General features: G+C 39.3%; 1 protein-coding gene across 4 annotated transcripts in view; it reads right to left on the bottom strand.

Moving 5' to 3' along the window:
• PRDM2 (PR/SET domain 2) overlaps positions 1-21,161 on the bottom strand; it is a 66,709-nt gene that overhangs the window by 1,750 nt on the left and 43,798 nt on the right. For all 4 annotated transcript variants that reach the window (XM_072426082.1, XM_072426081.1, XM_072426083.1 and 1 more), the window contains 2 exons: positions 8,917-9,021; positions 2,925-7,113 (listed from right to left, as the gene is read on the bottom strand). In XM_072426082.1, the coding sequence (XP_072282183.1) occupies positions 2,925-7,113; positions 8,917-9,021 (4,294 nt within the window). The remainder of the gene's footprint in view (positions 1-2,924; positions 7,114-8,916; positions 9,022-21,161) is intronic.

Here is a 21,161-nt window from a genome sequence, read left to right on the forward strand (position 1 = left end):
TTTTATGCAATCTTTTTGTTTAACCCACTGAATTAAAGCTGAAAGTCTGCAGTTCAACTGCATCTGAGTTGTTTTATTTAAAAATTAATTGTGGTAATGTACAGAACCAAAATTAGAAAAAAGTTGTCTCTGTCCAATTATTTATGGACCTAACTTAATATTGAAGTATCGAAGAGGCTTAAATGGTTTTTGAGGGGAGGGGATTGGCAGTTTGAGGTGCTCAGGAGTGTTGCATGGAGAAGGTGATGGAGCTGTGTTAGGAGCCATCAATGATAAGAGGTCTCCTAAAATGGTAATTTGTCCGCAAATGGCTGGTCATTTCTTTGGGGATAGTATGCGTAATTTATGTTGTTTCTGAGTCAGTGGAGTTGAACCCGGGAGCCCACTATATCAATGAGAGGTGCAGATCCCTAGTTATTGGTAGTGAAGGAGGACAGATGAAGTGATGATGAAGGAGGTCCCACAGTGGTCGCCAACCTTTTCGGACAAGCAGACCACTAAATTTCCTGGCTCTGGGGTGTCACTCAAAGGGGAAGAAACTTCCCCTTTAGTGACATCATGATGCGAGAAACAGCCCACTCTCCCATCGCAGGTCTGAGCCTGCCCACTGCCCTGAGCCTGCAATTTCCCGGGGAGACATGGTCTGGGGCTTTGGATGGTGCTGCGGACCACCAAAATTTTCTTGCGGAGCACCGGTTGGCGACCGCTGGTTTAGAAGCAACAGCCCCAATGTCTCATTTATTATGACTGCTGAATAGGTGCATGAATAGTCAGCCAAATTATTAAAACTGCCTGCCTGTAGGCTCCCCTGTTGCCAAATGAGCTCTGACCCTTTTAAGTATGGACTACTCCATGCTGCTTCCTTCATAGTGTTTCCTGCTGCCATCTCTTCCCAAGGTAACAGAGCACAAATTTTGATTCATTAGACCAGGACACCTTGCCCCATGTTCCAGTTTAGATTCTCGCACAGCTCATTGTAGGCACCTTTAGCAGTAGAGGGGGTCAGCAAAGGCCCAACTGGTCTGACAAGCTAAGGCAGTATGTGTCCTGACATTAATTTCACATGGCCAGCAAAACATTTTTCAGTAATTTGTGCTACAGTAGCTCTTCACTGGGAAAAGACAATACAGAAAATCTGCCACTTACTAAGTATGTCAGTGAACCTTAGCTGCCCGTGTTGAACAGTTGCCCGTGTCACTGGTTTACCAGTAGTCCTTTCTTGGACCACTTTTGGTAGGTACTAATCACTACATACCAGGAACACCCCATAACATCTGACATTTTGGAGATGTTCTGAGCCAACCTTCTAGTCATCACAATTTATGCTTTTTCTTTTTCCTGCAATTTTCATTCAAATTATGCCCTAGCTTCTCAACTGGATTAAGGTCTGGGCTTTGACTAAGCTATTCCAAGACACATTTTTACCCCTTAAAACACTCCAATGCAGCTTTAGGATCATTGTCCTATTGGATGGTGACTAAATGAAGCCCCAGACTCAAATCTTAGCCACATTTAAACAAGTTGGAACTGAAGTCCCAAGTTTAACATGGACGATTCAGGAAGGTGGGTATTGCAGAAAGAGACAGGCAATGGCACTTCTGCAATAACTATTCTGATCTGCCTGATCCCAGCTGTCAAATTCTGCTGAGCTGCACATGAAATCAAGATGACCAAAGATCGTCTTTAGGAAGCAAAGAAAAGGGAAATAAGTGGCTCCCTATAAGGGAACGGGAATAAGTGAGTAATCAATGGTTTAGTTCCACTTTAAGAATGGTCTTGTATTTTGTGCCATTCATCTTTCCTTCAACCCTGACCAGCTTTCCTGTACCTTTTGATACACCTGTCAGTAATTTTAATGTTTGGATGATCTGTGTTATTAGCCTGTGCAAATCCAGATCTTTCATTGCCATGGTGCATCTGGCATTTGCATTTTGCCCTTAATATGAAATGAAAGAATCTTTAATCACTAGTTTAAATAAACCGCTCTTATTTGGGATTGAAATCAGTATCAAACAGGCTTTTTCTGATCTAGCCAAGTTAAAAACAAACTGTGCTTTAACTAACATCATCAAAAAGAAACAGGCTTTTGATGAGTTTTAGAAGAGCATCATACAGTTATTGATCTAGGAATCTTGATCCAAAATCCACAAATGCAATTAAAGGATTAAACTTGTTGTCCAAACTTTCAGGAAGGGCTGAGAACAAAACATCTACAATATAAACCTGTACAGATTCTTCTTTTATTTTTCTAGGTTACTTGGAGATAAGCAGACATTGCTCACAATTCTAACAGAAGAGTTTGACAACCAACTCTGAAGAAAGCAGTCAGACTGAACCGCAATTTCTACTTTTAGACAAAGTTACTTGCATGAATCCAATGTTTTCACCAGATGTTTGGACCTAATAGAATTCTTTTGTACTTAATCAGCACCATTCCCTGCCAAACATATTAACAAAAGTAAAAAAAAATAAACATAGTATAGTACAGCATTTCCCAACCTTTATAACATGGGGGAACCCTTTCAGGTCTTGGGGAACCCAGCTATAATTTATATATCTACAGCTCACAGTACCTTAGTGTGGTGGTCAAAAGGTAGAATGCCTTTTACATTGATGACCATTGGGAAGAATGCACCCTTACAGATAGCCAAAAAGACCATTGGGGTCACTTAAACTGACCTGAGAGAAACACTGGTATAGAGGGTAAGGTCTACAGGGAGTAGAGGACAATATGCATTCCTTGACAGTGACAAAGTCAGGACCCAGCACAAACTTTAACTTTTTTTTAACTTTTTGACTAACCCCATTTCTGTTCCTATATTTATAGCCACACATTTTAAGGTTAGATTTTGAGCACATCTAAACATAACTATATGGAACATATGGCATATCGAAAGGTGAAAGTTTAATTCTTTTAGACTCACCTAGAGTCTTGCTTTCCATCTTCTCTTTTATCAGAAAAGTCTGTTGAGCTGCGAGTCCTGGGTCCACCAAGCCTTTCTCTGGATTTACCACTGAACTTGTCCATTTTTTTCCTCTTTACCAACTGCTTGTTTTGTAGTTTGTTTTTTTGTATTTTGACGTGTAGTTTCCGTGCTGTTTTGCCAAAAGCTTGCGGTAAGACCTGAAGTGGCATTTTCTTTGTTTTTTTCCCATCATTAGCAGCTTGACTCTTAGACATCCTCACTGGGCTTGAGTTTCTTACAGTGGGTATGTTCTGTTTTTTGGATTTGACCTGAGGGCCAGCTTTTACACTTTGCTTAGCCTTAATAGGAATTGTAGGTAACTGAATAGGAGCTGTGGGTGCTACACTCCTCGCTCTAGTTTTTCCCAAATGTGCTTCTGTTGCTTGCATTTGTATCTCAGCATCTGCCGTTCGTCGTGTAATGTTGGTTTTGTGTTTCTTAGAAGAGGTGGCCTTTTTTTGTGGTTTAGGAACCTGTTTTTTGGTAGATGGAGAGGGTGGCTTCTTTGGACAACTGAAAGAGGCATGTTTGTCAAGACTTTTAATGTACGTAAACTCTCGATTGCAGTATGGGCAAACATGAGAAGGGCCATCCAAGCCGTATCTTTTTTGCTTGGCCTTCTTATTCTTTTGTAATATTGCTTTGTGAAGGAGTTGGTTTTTCCTTTTAAGTGCACCCAGTTTGAGCTTGCTTGAAGACATTTTACTGATTTCCAGAGTAAAATTAAGTTTTTTTGGTTGACCCATTCTTCGGAATGAATTTTTTTCAGCAGCTTCAAGAACCACAACCCCTACACCGTTTTTAGGCAACACAGTCTGTTTCAGGGGTATGGGATTCTTCTTAGGAGTGTATCGTTTTTTATCACTTGCTGATGCACATACCAATATATGCTTGTGTAACTCAGGCAAATTATCAACGCCCTTTCCGCATTTAGTACAACGTATAGCTGTAGAAAAAGTCTGTGGAATATTATGAGTTGTAAAGTTTGTTGCAGTTGCACCAATACCTAGAGGATTCTTGCTGTGATACTGAAACGGTGGTGGCTTAAAACTGGGGTAGTGCTGATTAAGACCCATACGTACATCAGGGTCTTTTGATTTTTCCCCAGAAGCCATAATCTTAATTGTTGTATACAGCTCTTCAGAAGAATCATTTATATCTCCATCCTCCTCTGGAGTCATTGGTTCATCGTCCATTCTTTGATTTTGGAGTAAAACTACCTTTGTTGGGTCAGTGAAGTTCTGTGGCCTAAGGGACCCACTTTCTAATTCATGGTGACTATACTCTTTATCTGCATGCAAGTCCTGTTGATGTTGTTGCAAATTACAAAGAAAAGCAAACTCCTTTTTGCATAAAGAACAAACAAAAATCTTCCCTACTCCATGAAGAACTGAACGATGTTCAGTAAGATCTGAAGCATCTTTGAAAAGCTGAACACAAAATTCACATTTGTAGGGCCATTCTTCAGCGTGCACCACAAGGTGTTTGGCAAGGTCCTTAATAGACACAAATGGGGATTCACAAACATTGCACACAAATGTTTTATTTAAACCTTCAGAAACTGACTCAGGTTGATTTGATTGTATAGAGTCTTTAGAGGCTGCTTCGTCCTCATGTTTCTCCTGTTTAACAAATACAATTGCCGAGGATTCAGAGTTTAAAGAGGGAGATACAATAGATGAAACGACAGACAATGGAGGGGGAGATGAACAGGAGGATGAAGAGGAAGATGAGGCAGCACAGGAGGAAGAAGATGATGAAGATGATGAAGAGGAGGACAGAATAGGAGGGCCAGGGGAAGCACAACCAGAAGGATCATCCGTAGTGGGGGAAAGAGATGGAGATGCTGTACGTGAAAGAACTGGAAGTGGAGATTGCGTACTAGCAGACAGAGGTGATGGGCAGGATGGAGTGGGTGGTACACTACAGGATGAATCTGGGAGTGAAGGAGCATTCGTAGTAAGAAGAGGCGGCGGAGATGTAGTGTCTATCACAAACTCTGAACATGGAGAAGGTGAGGGTGCTTCTGAAGGAGTCAGAACAGGTGGGGATTGGCAAACTGGAGTACAGGTGCTGTCAACTGGAGTAGGGGAAGCATCTTCCACAGAAAGGTCAATGTCATCACTTGAGCCAGCAACAACTTCTGGTAGAAGTCTCTGTCCATCAACTCTACTAGGAAGCAAAACTGCATCTGTTTGTGGTGTAGTTTCATCCGGTACTTCTAAACCATCATACTCATTCAACAAAACCTTTTTTAACATGCACGTGGTAGGCTTCTTCTTTTTGACTCCAATGCACAAGTTATTTCCTTTGTACTCCTTTCCTTCTGCATCACAGACAGGTTTCCTATTTACGCTAAGGTCAAGCACAGATTCCCAAGGAACCTGAGAATGACTCTTACTTTCACATTTCTGTTTTACCCCACTAGATAAATCTAAGGGTTGCTGGTTGCAAGCATTACCAAATGATATATTTGGTGTCCATTCTTTAGTGACCTTTAGATCCTCACCACAAGGACTTAAATTCTCCCTTTCCTCTCTACCAGATAAACTCCATGCAGGTGAACTATTGTGACTTTCCAACTTTGGTATTTTTTGGCCTAGTCCGTCTCCTTGTTTAGCAAATTCTTTTGGAGCTGGGCTGTGCTGTGGGGAACTAGGAGGAGAAGCAGTGCGCCTTTTAAATCTGTTCGGTCCTGTTGGTATGGAAGACACAGCCGGGCTCAACTTTGGAATCTCTGTTAACAACGATGGACTAACAGGAGATTTGTTGCTTTCCTGGGTCTGCAGCAGCTGCTTAAGCTTAGAAGACAAATAGAAATTTTTCTCTTTTTGGAAGGGCAAGTTATCGCTTACAGAAACGCTTAATGGAATTGACAAAGAACAGGAGGGAGTTACTGCTTCAAGGTCAGTTTCAGTTTTTATTTTTGAAAGTAATGGAGGGCTAACAGTTCTTCTCTTTTTTGGTTCTAAAATTCCACTGCAGGATGAGTCGCTTACAGGATTTGGATTTTCAGTTGTAATCTGTAGTGGTCTTAAGTTTTGTGAGACTTCAACCTTAATTGGAGTAAGCAAGCAATTGATTCCTAGGACCTCAGTGGTGCTTGCTTCGACTTCTATGACATCACACGTAGCATTTGTGCTACTTGATGGTATTTTGCCATCTATGTAGTATGTAAGGTTCTCAGAAATGTTGTTGGTAATGTCCATGATATAGACATCATCTGCATCTCCTTCATCTTCTATTTCTGTACTTGCTACATAAATGTTTTCAGCTTGTGGCGACTGCTCCGACTTAAGGTGTGGGTCTTCAAGAAGCTGCCCTTTTCGCCTTACTCCCTTCGGAAAAAGATGCCGTTCGTGAACTCTGCGCTGGTGCCGCCTGACATTTGTGTGAGTTCCAAACACTTTCTTACAGTACTTGCATGGGTGAAGCTCCCGGCTTGATTCTCCATTTTCTTCAGATAGAACAGAATGTGATGTCTCTCGGTCAGAATCTGTCATTTTACCCTGGAGTCTAGAGCTGCTGTACTCATCACTGGATTTAAGAGAATCTATAATATGCTTGTGTGACTGTCCAAGTTCACCAGAAGATCCAACTATTAACGCTTTCCTTTTAGGGCCAGCTTCATGGCGTCTCTCATGCCTTCTGCGGTTGATCTGTGTTCCAAAAGCCTTTCCACAGTATCGGCATTTAAATGCATGGTTGACTGTGGAAATGTGTATGTGCATGTGTCTCTCTAGCCCTTGTTTTGTTGTGAATTTTCTTTCACACTGCTGGCAGGGAAACATAAAACCCTCAGGCAGCTCCCCATTGACATCTCCTTTGGGTTTGGAGGTTTTTAGAGGTTTCTTCTTTGGCGAACCCTCTGGAGTTTCATCAGATGTACTTCGAAAGTCATCAAGCAACTCCCCACTTTCTTCTTCCTGGGTAATAGAATCTCTCTCTGAACCTTCCCTTTGCAAGTCATCAGCTAACTCCAAGTCCAAAATTACATCTTCCACAACGTTGTTGTCCGGCAGTTCCAGAGATGTGATGGATATTTTCTCTGGAAGGACATTTTGATTCACCATTTCTTGAATTACAGCTGTTTGTTCTAGAGACAGAACAGGAGAGCCTAGAGGCTTGGAGTCATCTTCATTGGGAGCTGCAAATAAACAGGAAACATATTTAGGAAAAGTGAGAATACCGTGAACAAACTTCAAGTTAATCTAGCTTTGAAAATCTACCCCCATTTTAGCTTTACTTTGCAAGGACATTTTTGGAAAATGCCCAACAGCTTCTGTGTTACATAAGATAAGCGTGGTTCATGGAAGTGTGACAAGTGGTTTCTGAATAAACAGTCTAGTTCCAGGATTGTTGGAAATACTGTAGGCTTGGTAACACTTCAGACAATATTATATTAGGGTTGCAAAATACCTTTCCAATTACATCACAAGGGTAACACTTATAACTAGAAGTCATTAATGCACGTGTGCCATACATAATTCAACAGTGTGGGAATGCGTATGTGTGTACTCTATTACACTTAACTACAACTCATATTCAATTTGAATAAACAAAAATAGTAAAAACAGATGATAAATATTAAAACTAAATACATTTTACTGAAAACCATTAGTTTCCCTTTAAACAAATAGGTTTAAAACAACAGCAGCATACATTTCTGCCAAGTAACCACTTGTCTCAACTTGCCCTGCCATTTGGTAACCAGCAATGCTTGCCAAGACTTGTAATTGTCCACAAATCAGTAATTTTCATTTATGAACAAAAAGGAGAATGCTCATTTTATGTCAACTGAATATTTTGGGGAATTTGGTTCTATGCTGATGTCAATTCAGAGAACTTGTGCACAAAATGTCAATTGTTGACAAAATCCAAGATTTTTTTTTGCCAGTCCTTAGATGTGGTGGCTGCAATATTGGCTTATTTGTTAGGCTAAATACACTTTTGGGAAGTGGAGAAAATACCTGTTGATCTTGCCAGTGTCCTTGTCACTTTCCATGAGCTGCACTGAAAGTAAATGGAATCCTATCTTTCGTTTGTAAACTGCTTATCTCCCTATGCCCTTGTAATGGACACGAACAAAGGCAGACATATTTGTAGTCAGCATGGATTAAAACAATGGCTGGTTTATTACATGCAGTAGTGGAGGGGTGTAACCACCCTGGGACAGGTTGTTATTCCTAGGATCACCAGGCAAAAGGGTCAAAATTAAAAGTGAAAACTACTGCAGCTATTACATCTAAGCACTGGTAAGCTTCAAGACATTACATTTTTTGGGTTAAAAGAGCATTTATAATTTATTTTGCTTATTTTTTTAGTGAGATTTTAAGTTTTTAATCCATTTCTTTCCATCGATTTTTTTTTTACATTGGTCTTGTAGCTGCAATAAAATTATTGACCTAAAGCTCCACTTTTAAGAATCCATGATCAGGCATGTCATTATTGCAGAAAGGGACAGGCCATGTCCCTGCTGCAATAATTCTTCCTACATACCTGATCCAGGTTGCTGACAAAAAGCTGAGCTGGGCATGCACAATGCCAGCTTTGGTTGCAAGGATATCTGGTGATACTTGCTTCCTCTGCTCGTGCTGGGAATAAAGGAACTCCTACACATGGGAGTTAAGTCCTCTTGGCCCAGCCAATCATGATGGCTGAAGATAGCAGAAATGAGGAAACCTGAAGATGGTAGTGCCCTGCGAGGGACAGGTGAATAACACACATTTAGTTCTGCTTTAATGTGACCCCATAAAACCCCATTGAGACATTGGGGCTGAGACATGGCCTTTAAATGAGACGTTGAGACTGCATTGTATCTATAGATGATAAATTGGAACCTACTTACAGTGGAACACACCTATGCAATACTGTTCAATTTTCATTCATCTTTACTTTATAATAAATGTGTACAATGCCAGTCTGCCACTCATCACTAGGAAAATCTTACCATCTGAGGAATCCTTCATCTCGACTGAACCAATGTCCAGGCTGCTCTTTTTTTCTTCTTTATTTTGATTTAATTTCTTTTTACCATGAAGGGATCTCCTCCTTCCTGCAGATCAAGAAAACACATCCGTAAGACGTTATAACCACAGATGCAAACATCTGGTGATCATGTTCGTTAAGGTCAAATCAACTGTTAGAAACAGGCAAACATTACAAATGTGCACAAAATATACTCAAAACTGTCCTAAAGTGTATATAAACCTTAAAAAGTGACTTCTCTTATTTGGTCCCTTTTGCTCTGTTAAATATACAATTTAAAGTATTTTATTTTGTATCTGCTTGATATATTCGCAATCAAGATCAACAGATACCAGAAATCTGATGTCTGTACAGGGCTTAGGACAAGAAAGAGTATCATTGGCAGATTTACCAGGTCATCAAAAAATATAGAAACAAAACAAATAAAGCTAAAGCAGCCACCACATTTGACTGGCAAGCACAAGATATTACATTTTGTTTTGTGGTTTAGATACGCTTTTATAATGCTTCCCAAGCACAATCTGTTTCCTGTATCTAAATCCTTGTTAGAAGAAACATAAATAACCAAAAGTACTCTAAGCTAAAAGTAAGCTAAAATGTTATAAATAAAATAGTGGTTTGTATTTGGAATTAAAATTGGAGTCTGAAATAGTATATTGCAAGTTTTTCCAATGCACAGGACAAAACAGAAATTTAGAGCTCTGACGATCAGAGAAAGTCTTCACTATTTTATATTAAAGACCTAAATCTGCTCTGGTGGTGATAGAGCCTACCTTCAGGTAAAAGCTTAATCTACCTTTACAGTAAAGCAATTTTTTATATTTTTTTCCTACATTTGTTGCAATCACCAGGTGATTGAACCTTCCAGGTAATAGCATGGTGCAGGTGACAGGTTTCCTATCAGGAGTGCTTGAGCAGCCTATAACTTATCAATCATGGCTGGGGTTTGACAGCTCTAAACCCAAAAGTGCTCATAAATGAGCTCTCTTTGGGCTTTTTTTAAGGGGGGAGAAAGAGAAAAGAGAGAAAAAAAGAAGGTGAAAAGGAGAAAGGGAGAGAAAGAGAGAAAAAGAGAAAGAGAAAAAGAAAGAGAAAGAGAGAAGAGAAAGTAAGAGGAAAGAAAGAGAAAGAGAAGATGAGAAAAAAAAAGAGAAAAAGAAAGAAAAAGAAAGAAAGAGAGAGAGTTCTCCTCAAGCACATCCTGTTCAAAGGACAATGCTGCTCCTCCATAGATTCACAGAGAATAAGTGGAGTTCCTCTAGGACAGAAAGTGTGTTAAAAAGAAAAGGTGAAAATAATGGAAGGAAAAAACCCACCATAGCTGGTAGGCTGCAATTGTTGTTTTTATTGATGAATAGATATGATGTGAATATTAATACCATTTATTCAGTAAACATTATCAACCATACTAAATCAGCTTGCTTGGTATTCTATAGGAAACTGGTATTAGATGCAAAATTTCAAAATTTTAGGAACTCCTCTAACCCACCTTCCAATATTTCAGCTACGTATACAAAGTGAAATCCAGGTTCAGGACAGAAATTTGCCATTGTGATAAAGCTAGCCCCAAACTGCTTTGAGAAAGAAAGGTGGGTGGTAAAAGCTAAGGGTGGACGGTTAATTTGTGGCTAGGGGTTATTTAAATAGTACTTTTACTTAAATATTCCACTCCCCCCTTTAGCTTGTACCATAAGCCCATCCAGGCTGTGGTCATAGGTACAGATGTTATCCCCAGAATGCAAAACTAATCGTCCTGGATTGTAGGAGGAGGAAGCCACATGTCCACTTCCATCCCAAATGGTGGAGAGTCAAGAAGCACACCAAAAAGTAAAGAGTGAAGTAACAGTACTATTTGCATCATTCCTAGATATAAAAAAAATAAACACTTTTACTTGCAACGGACTCACCAGGGTGACTTTTTTCCCCAGAAGCAAAAAATCCTAGAAGCATACATTTTTATCGGGCTATTATTTCATTTTGTTGATATAAACAAAACCCCACCGAAGTCCATAGGAATCATAGTAGTTCATGGGAAGAAATAGCCCAGTCAGCAGCAGGTAAGCAACTTGCAAGAACTATTTAGGCATTAAGCTGAGGAAGAAGAATCAGATAAAACTGATAAAGGGGACATTTTCTTTTGAGTATCCTTATCCTTTAAAGTAGTTGATGATCTCCTGCAGCTTCTTTGCAACCACTCCCTGTGAATATGCACTGTAACAATAGCTGTGTGGCATCTCTCATTGCAAGTTAAATGATAGTGATAAGGGATCTTCTGGCCTAAGAAATGAGTGTTGAATTACAGACTCCAAAAGTGAAGAACACAATTGGGAAAACAAGGACACCAAAGAAAAAGGACCTTGGACAGCCTGGTATGATTTTTAAATTAAATTTAAAAATATTGAAAAAAAACTTTAAAATGTATTTACATTGTACAAGTTATTTGGGATTTTAGCAATAGGATATACAGAACTCAGAGTATACTAAACACAAGTTCTGATTTAACAAGTAATGTAAACACGAGTGATTTTCGCTGTAAGGATTGTGGAAAGGTGACCGGCTGCTCCCTCTCAACAAGTACTAGAATGACCCCAGTGTTATATTAATAGCAATATTGTGTGTATGGTCTGGGAGGAGTAATGGATATACATTACATTCAAAACAAGGAATGTGCTTCGTTCACAGAGTTGGTATCCTAAGGCATACTGTAGAAAAGTAAAAGGTACAACTTCTTTAAAGCCGATTTATATATTGGGGGGTTCAATATATCCCAAAAAGACATAAATATGTACTATTGAATACGAATATTCCATATGGACACGTTCTAGTCAGCAGGGAGAGCTCTAGGTTTTTATTCACACATTTACATGAATTACTGCAACGTCCACTTACATAGAACAGTGACTGCAGTTCAGATTTAACAAAAAGCTGAATGAGGAAGAGGAATGACAACTTCCCCCTCCACCGCCCTGGACTCCATACAGAGCTTTATTTAGACAAAGGCAGCTTATGCAAGGGGAAGGAGCTGCCGAGCTCTGTTTGAAAATGTGTATTTCTTTTTAAAACTAGTAATAGTGGGGCACCTTTTGAATATTTGTAAAATGTTTTAAGTGTTTTTTTTTTTTTTTTAATGTGTAACAGTTTTAAAACTTTCAATTAAAAAATCTAGTGGTTGAAATTCTATTTAAATTCAATCAAATAAAAGTTTGAACAACATTGGTGGAATAAAATTAAGTACACATTACAATTTTTGATCGGATAAACACTGGAATGATTTTATGAGTAGCAAAATACAGAGGAAGGAAAAAAAATTTTTGCAAATGAGTGAAAAAGTTTCCACTGCTTTTTAAAGTTACTTCTACTGCTCTGCACCTTCTGAGTTTGCTACAATATGAACCCTGCACTTAATAATATTATTATTAATAATAACAAATAGGATTTATATAGCACCACTTTATTATGCAACGCTGTAGATGAAATAGGGGTTGCAAATGACAGACATATACAGACAGTGACACAGGAGGAAAGGACCCTGTCCCTTATGCATTACACAGCTCTGCCCCCTGCACTCTGTGTGTTAGGCATTCCTGACCACTGCCCTCTGTGCAAAACACCTCTAACCCTTGCACTTTGTGTTACAGACTCCTACACTTTGTTCAATATAGTGTATATAACATAAGTCTGGCCAAACTCTTAACAGCTCCTAACTGTTTTATTGAAGTTCTTTAAGGTGAGCTCAGACAGAGTACCTGATTTATGAAAGCTTTCCAAGGCTGGAGATGATACACATTCATTAGTGAACCTGGGTGATCCAGCAAACCTGAAATGCATCAGGTCTAGGATTGAAAATATTTGCTAACAAATAGCAAATGACTTTAGAGAAATCCATTCCAGGTTTGCTTTGGAGAGCAAATAAAGCGTTGGAGAGCTTTATTAAATCAGGCCCTAAGAGTCAACTATTTATCTTTGGTGTGCAGAAGAGCATATATAATTGAAACATTTTATTTAAAAAATGCTTGTATTAAAATTTACATATGCCCTAAATGTGTGTGGTTGAAGGTGGTGTGTAAAAAGATTACACTGGGCCCCAAAGATCCATAACCACTGGATGCTGTAGCTGTGCCAAAGATATGTGGAGCAGTGGGGTCACCTGTCTCCAGAATTAGCATTATCACAGCTCTGGTTACCAAACATTCAATCCATTATCCATTTCTATAGAAATCTATTTTTAAAAGTGGAGACCAGATAATACAGTCATACTGCAAATGTCATCTACATAATGTAATAAGTGACATGATGGCCCTGATTTATTAAAGCTCTCCAAGGCTGAAGAGGATACACTTTTACCGATGAAGCTGGCTGACCAAGCAAACTTAGAATTGATTAAGCCAAGGATTGAAAACATTGACTAACAAATAGCAAATGACTTTGAAGAAATCCATTCCAGGTTTGCTGGATCACCCAGCTTCACCGACTATAGTGAATTCTTCCCAGCCTTGGAGAGCTTTAATAAATCAGCCCGTGAGAAGTTTGTAACCTGATCCAGGTACAAAGTTGTTACCGACAAAAGTCACATTAAAGAGGAATTCCTCCTGTGCTTTGTCTATTCAAGAGGAAACAACAGGTTGGCCTAAATTCTGGCATCCCCACCGTTATATACATTTCCTTCACTTCATGTAGTGTCAGGAGCCCAAAGAAAATAGCTTGTTCCTCCAATTGTGGTCAATCAGCCCTGGTAATGAGTAGGCCCATCGGCCGTGTGTAAGCTCCAGCCCTTTGTTTTACTTTTTTGTTCTACAAACTTGTTATTAGTCCATGAATCAGCATGACAACTGGGAACTAGCACTTTTAAAAGAAGGTCATCGATGACCATTTCTGTATTCCCATTATATCAGGTTTATTTAAAACATTAGGGCTGAAATAAGTAAGCTGCCATACTTAGCATGTCAGCATGGATTCTTCAGAGCTACCTTTTTCTACACTGGGCCTGGTGCCTGGAAGGTCACAGTCCTGCTGAGTCCTATAACAGGTACAATAGCAAATATACAAGCATATCAACTCTGTGTTTAGCTGTCTGCCTGGAGTTCAGCTTTAGGACCTCTTCACACCTAAACCTTGCAATGCGAGGCATTAAACTCATTGTTTTTATGGGGTCTGTTTCATATATACTTTGAGACTCATCGTGGTGGGGGAAACCTTCAGAGTTCTGGTTCATATACACTTTGAGACTCATCATGGTGGGGGATACCTTCAGAGTTCTGGTTCATATACACTTTGAGACTCATCATGGTGGGAGATACCTTCAGATTTCTTGTGGCATGCATAGTTTGATGGGACCAAGATGTTCTGGTGGCACAGGGCGGCCTGAACAAAATCAGGCAGGTAGTTTTAATGTTTTGGCTGATACGTGTATGTTCTCTTTAAGATGATTTCAAAGAATAAAAACGTAGTTCCACTCAGTGTACAGTCTTTAAAATTTTGAGTCTTAGGCTACATACACACATGCAATAATTGTTGTTAGAAAAGATCTTTCACAATCCTTTCCAACAGCAAAAGACTGCACGACGCATGAATGAACCCTGTACATACAGCATCATTCTGCTCTATGGAGAGGAGAGGGGAGAGAACGACAGAGCGGCACCTGCTCCACTCTCTCCCTTTTAATTGCATTACGATTGTCCGTTGTTCATCGTTCATGGATCTGCCAGGTTGAATCCATGAATGATGAAGGACGAGCGCTGTACACATGCCAGATTCCCTGAATTATCTGATGTGTGTACGTAGACTTACTCTTCCTTGAAAGCTTTGCCAAGACTCGACCAATATCCACACAAGGAGCTGCCAAGCTAAAAATGTTAGAGGAAAAAATGTTGTATTTAAGTTTGTCCTACTGTGACATCCACACAGCTTTTACAGTTCCTACTTAGTTGTTTTTCCACACTAAAATACTTTCTTTTTTCTTTATTTACATATGAGAATGCCAAAGGATTGAAAGAGGAAGCCAAGGAGCAAATTATTCATCAAAATAGATTCATTTTCATATTCTTTCTGGCAGCTGCACAAGATTTTATGCAATAGTTGTTTACCAGTTGAACGCGGTTCCTGCTCCACTACAGTGTTATGCTAATCACCTGCAGGACGAGTTTAGAAGGGAGCACAAGACTGATCTTCCCTCTGGCCTAATTCAACCTTTTTCTTTGTGGCTCGATGAAATGCAGAAATGCAAAACCTAATAAGTGGGTATTTCCAGGAAAGTAAAATATGATGTCTTCTACATAGACTAGAGGTATGAGTTGTTGGACAACACCAGTCCTAAAACATAGGTTTGCTTTGCTAGGCTGTTAAGAATTATAAGAACCTGATGAATATCCTGATGGGTATTTAGGGCATATGTAAACCCAATTACTAAAACTCTAACATGGTAAAATCATTCAAAAGTTTTTATCACAAGGGCCTCTAAAAGACACTACAAGTGGGGATTTTACACACATTACGAGATGTCATCACCAAAAGGAAAGCTGCAGTTAAAATGTCACACAGCCGCTATTTAAGTGCATGTAGACAGAAAATGGCTAAGAAGACCCCAAAGGAGATAAGAAGCACTAGGAAGTAGCAATAGATGAATTCTAGAGTAAAAGCAAGTCTTTACTTGAAAATAATGGCAAATATTTATGATACACAGTGCATAGCACAACCTAAATGTCATCCAGTTGATGTTGATATCTGTTTGTTTTTGACAGGTCTGGGAAACAACAATTTCTTAGACCTCTCATAGACCTGCTTGTCTCCCAGGATTCTGGATTTGTGATACTTGTGAAATCATTCTACTTAATTTTCTGTAATCAATGAAAAGGTTATCAGGAGTAAGGCAAGGGGCGTGTGGTTGCAAACCGCTGTTACCCGCTCCAGACGACCTTCTTCAGTACGGTGTTTGGTAAACCCTGCAGTTGTGTCACGCACCGTTCAACCACAACTACACTAAGCCATTGTGTCATGAGATTATGGTTCAATGTTTTCTGTTGTCATGAGGTTATGGTTCAATGTTTTCTGGAAGTTGATGGATATTTTTTAGTTCTCCAGCAGCAACCACAACTGCTTTCCAACTGCTGTGGTTGAAGGCGGTCAAAATCAAGTCAATGAACATTGTGTTCAAGAACCGAAACCACACTGCAACCGCCTGCAAGGGGATCCCAACCACTCCCATTCAGTGGTTGGGAAAGCAATTTAGTATTTATTATTTAGGAGAAAAACCTGTTCTCCCCCTCTTCAGCCAAGCATTTCTGTTGCTCAAATAACACCAACATATCTCCAGTTTTCCCTGTTAAGTCTGGGGAACTGTATAGGTGAATGGCACCTCTGCATATAGTAGACATTATGCCATTTGATATTGTGGTTTCAATCTTTCCAATGATAACTACACAACAACGTTAGTGATTGAACAGAGCGTTTAAGAAAGGATATCATTGTTCACATGCATCTAGTGCAAAACTAAAAGCCTCAGTAAGCTTCTGACCACTGGTGGTGATGAAACACATAAGACCTTCATCAGAAACAAAGACCTTACTGACCTCTCACACATCTAATCTGTTCATAAAGTGAAACTAAGTACACAAAAAGGACATCAGCGTGAAAGTAATTTATACCTATTCACACTAAATTAGTTCCTCTATCCAAGATTTGATCAAGGGATGGGACTTACCAAACAGTGTTTCTCAGTTCATACAAATTATAATGGCAAGTTAACTCAAACTAAACCAATTGGATAGAAATACAGAAACTATCATAACCAACTTGCTTTATGGAGGAACTGAAATTAGGAACATCTGCAAGATTTTAAAGATGTGTTACCTGTGTAAGGGTTATTTGAGACCAGTGGCAACTATTCTGTACAATGCATTGCTGCATGCAGCCGCAGTAAATTATGGTGCCAGAAAGTGAGAAGTCGCTTTTGGCTATGAGGTTTCCATTCCTCAGTGCAGCTGCAACTTTGTGCAAATGTGTTCTCTTCAGTGTGGTTTGCTGTTTCTGGGCACACAGGGCAGCAGTTTTCTTTCCACCTGGAGCAGCCAAACGTGGTTTTCCACTACATGTATAAAGGTGGTCTAGGAGGTGCTGGAGGTTAGGGGAAGGGTCCAGTGGTATGGAAGACAGCAAATAGGGGAACAGATAGGATATTTTTTCAGGACATGAAACATCCACTTTCCACTAAATTATTGTGTAGCCCTTTCATTACAATTTAGGTTCCCCAAGTCCTTTAAGGGCCTAGCAACACCTCTATTTGGAAGCAAACAAAAAATCATGCGATTGGAACAAAACTGTCCTATGCAATTTGAAAAGCTTTCTCAAATGTATTTTTCTAACCTCCGGCTTTATAATTTTCTATAGGGTGGCTGTAGTTGTAACAATCTTTACAAACAGTTTTTATAATGGGGACAAGCTTTTGGAGGTCTACCTGTGGTTTTTGGCACTGACTGCTTGGTCCAACAGCATAGACCTCCAAAAACGTGTCCTTAATGTGAGCAGTTTGTAAAATTGTTAGAAGTGAAGTAGCCCAAAACTCAACTAGGTAAATTAGTTCACAAACCATGTGACAACTATTGAATGCACTTGAGAAAATAAAATCTGAACAAGTAACATTAACTTTGTAATTTAGGTGCATTATATGATCACAACTCTGCTATGAGCCACCTTGTTCCCCCAGCTCTAGGCTAAATGATAATCTCATGACCTCAATTTTGTGCTCCATATACTGAATATGCCCCACCTGCAAGCATCCACGTGTGTACAGTTAAAAACCATCACCACCTCAACACCAAACATCACATCAACAAAACCCATATCAAGGATTGCATTTGAAGTTTTGCGTTCTTTAACTAAAGATTCACTTTAAAAACTTGAAACCAGGCAAGACTTTATTTCAGAAAGAGACAGGTGATGTACCCCCTGAAAAAAGCAGTATGCTGCACATGCCTAGATCAGCGCTGGTTGCTGCAATGCCAGGCACATCCCATCTTCCTTTGCAGTTGGGGGAGTGAGGGAACATTGAGGCACAGCATCCCGGTCCGGCCAATCAAGTTGGCTGGAGATCACAAGGGATTTCAAAGATACCCGTGACCGAACAGGGACAGATGAGTATAACAGGGTTTAGTTCAGCTTTAAGGAAATTAGGAATGGTCATGTGGGAAGCACCTTATGGTATTTGAGGTCCTGCATATTTTTGAACACTTTTCTCTGGTCCTGGGTACCACCTCCTATAATTCTAAGAGAGGGACCATATCACAAGATACTGCTATTCCAATAAGGAAAGCTAGATGGATCTGAAAGCGTTTAGGTCAGATTATTGGAAGTTTGTGCATGGCTGTTCATGTGCAAAAAGTTAATGCTTGTCCATGGGACTTATGTAAAGCTATTTGGAAATTCTGGTACCCTACTCTAAAAGTCATTTGCCTAGGCCTAAGCTAACAGCTTTGGTATATTTTACTCTTTCTGAAAAAAATAGGCCTGCATTGACTACAAGTCTTTTTCCTGGTGCATTATCACAAAAACCTATGCTTAAATTTGCTGTTTTTGGATCCCTATAAAACGAGATATTCTTTACAAAGCTGATCATCTACTTACTTATTTAAAATAAAATAAATCATTTACTAAAATCTAATATTAGTTTACATGTTCATTTTGTTTCAAAAACTATTTGAGCCATCTAAGATATGCAACTTTCAATAAATACGTGTGGATATCTACATGGATGTTTTAGGTCAGGCCCTTACTGTATTGGGATTGGAGCCCCTTATTATGCTCCCACATTGTTACTCAATTGCCATGATGGAGGCTGCAGATGCTTATACAAATGTACATAGTCCAGACACAACACACAACAGTCCTGAACAAGGATATGCAGCCATCAATGGAGCCAATGCATGTAGACAGGAAGTGGTTAAATAGAGTCCCAGAACTATCTGCATGTTTGTATGTTCTCCCCAGGTTTGTGTGGGGTTCTTCTAGGTACTCTGGTTTCTTACCACCTCCCAAAAATATACCGGCAGATTTATTGCCCCCTCCCACCCCAATAAAAGGAAATTGGCCTTAGACTAGGATAGGGACAACAGATTATATGACAATAGTACAATAGTAAGGACATTACATTAGAAACTCTATAAATAGTAATATGTAGGTGCTATAGGTAAAGTATTAAATAAATATATTAAATAAGCAGCAGCACTGATAACATAAAACTGTTATCTAGTTGGCTTATTCTACCTTAATTCAGTGATTTGCATCTATATCTTAGATGCAATGGGACATTTTCAAGCTTCTTCAGTTCAAAAGCTTATACTACATCAAGGGCACTTGCTTAGAAAATGTCATTTCACAATACACATACCATGTGTGTCTGAGTCACATAAGACTTGCTTCATAATCCAGGACAGGATGATGAAGCATGCAACTCGCCTATCTGCTTTACAGGATTACCTAAATTACAAACTCCTGAGAAGTTCTGTTTGATTTATCCAACCATTATAAAACATCCAAAACAAGTCAAATCAAATGACAGCTTTTACTAGAAATATTTTATTTTTGAGTAAAATTTATATCTATGTATTATTACATGGGTTGAGCACAAAATATAAAAAGCATAAAAATGTTAGTTTTTCATTTTGATAAGCATCCACTATGTTGCTCACACTAAAACAAACAATTTGTCCCCAATCAGGCAATGATCTCAACGTCAGGATATAAACTTACAGGGTTGACAGTTGACCAGGTAGGATTTCCCTATAGTGCTCCATGTGAAATAGTCCTAGCTACGTCTACCTAGGTCACTCATCTCCTCCCTCCTATCTTTTCCAATCACATAAACATTCTGCCATTATGACCATTGAAGTTTGTGCAAACCTGGTGCACAAGAATAGTAACATCATACAAAAGTGCCTTACCAAGGTCTCTGATTATATTTCCCAGTATTAGCCATGGCTCAAGCGTTCATTAGAGGCAACCACAATGGATGGCATGTGCAGAAGTTACATTAGCATTGGCCATCCAATTAACTTGGAAAACCAGCATAGAGTTTGTTCTAAGAATGGCAGCTTCACAGAATGTGGCAATGACAGGATCCTGGACCGGTCATCTCTGAATGGCACCTGCACCCAAATTATTCTGTGCCACAATCTGCTGTGCATACTTGTCAATTATGGCAGAAGGTAACCAACCACCGATGAGTACAGTTTTACTTGTTTCTATATTTTGTGTGATATATAGTTTTAGCACTGCATGAATAAACACTGAAATACAGACTAGTGTAAAGGAAAGGAAGGTGGCCTAAACACATACACCATTATATATAGCTAAGGGTGTAAATACGTCACCTATATGACCTTTCTGGACATACCGCTTCAAACACATAAGCAATATTACAGAGTTGGCACCCTTTTGAAGCTGTAATAGCCACCACTATTCTGTGAAGCCTTGAAAAAAGAAGACCTGGCTTTCAGAGTTCCAGCTCAACCCAGACAGGTGATGTCACTGCAATATAACAAGCTTACCTGCCTGATCCCAATTTTTTAATACACTAATCTTCTCGGCTATCCTAAGGAGAGTGATCAGGCAGGTGATTATGTGTTATTCGCTTTCTGTAATAAAGCACCGCCTGATCCCAAATATAAAAATCAGAACTTTAGTTCCTTTTCACCACATTCTCTACAGTAAGAGATAATTCACTTTGCTACGTAAACACCCTATGTTAACCCCATAGGGTAACTTTGATGGTTCACAAACTTTTGACCATATATTGTATACGTTTATTGTTTCACCTGCCAGAAAATTTGTCATTTTGCTGTGCTATTCTTGTGATAACCTCAGCTCTTATAGTACATACAATCTCTCTGCCACTTCCTGGATCAGCTTTACCGCCTTCTCAGAAAGAACTGCTCAATGGACAGAGGTCGTAATACTAATTCTATGCTCAATAAAGAGGTTAAAACCTGAGAGGAATAGGAAGCTGAACCTAAAATTGTGTGTAAATTACAAGAGTGGGTTCACACTCTTGTAATTTAAAATTGTGTATAAATTACAAGAGCGGGTTCACACCTAGGCAAAACAAAGCAGTAAACATAAATGTATTTCAATCATGCATATGATTGTTCACTTGGGAGTTTTGCTCCAATGCTCTATTTGCATACAAAATGTCCTTTCTTGAAATGAAGTTGAGCAAAA

Source organism: Pyxicephalus adspersus, chromosome 11 (genome assembly GCF_032062135.1).
Source record: "Pyxicephalus adspersus chromosome 11, UCB_Pads_2.0, whole genome shotgun sequence".
NCBI classification, from domain to species: domain Eukaryota; kingdom Metazoa; phylum Chordata; class Amphibia; order Anura; family Pyxicephalidae; genus Pyxicephalus; species Pyxicephalus adspersus.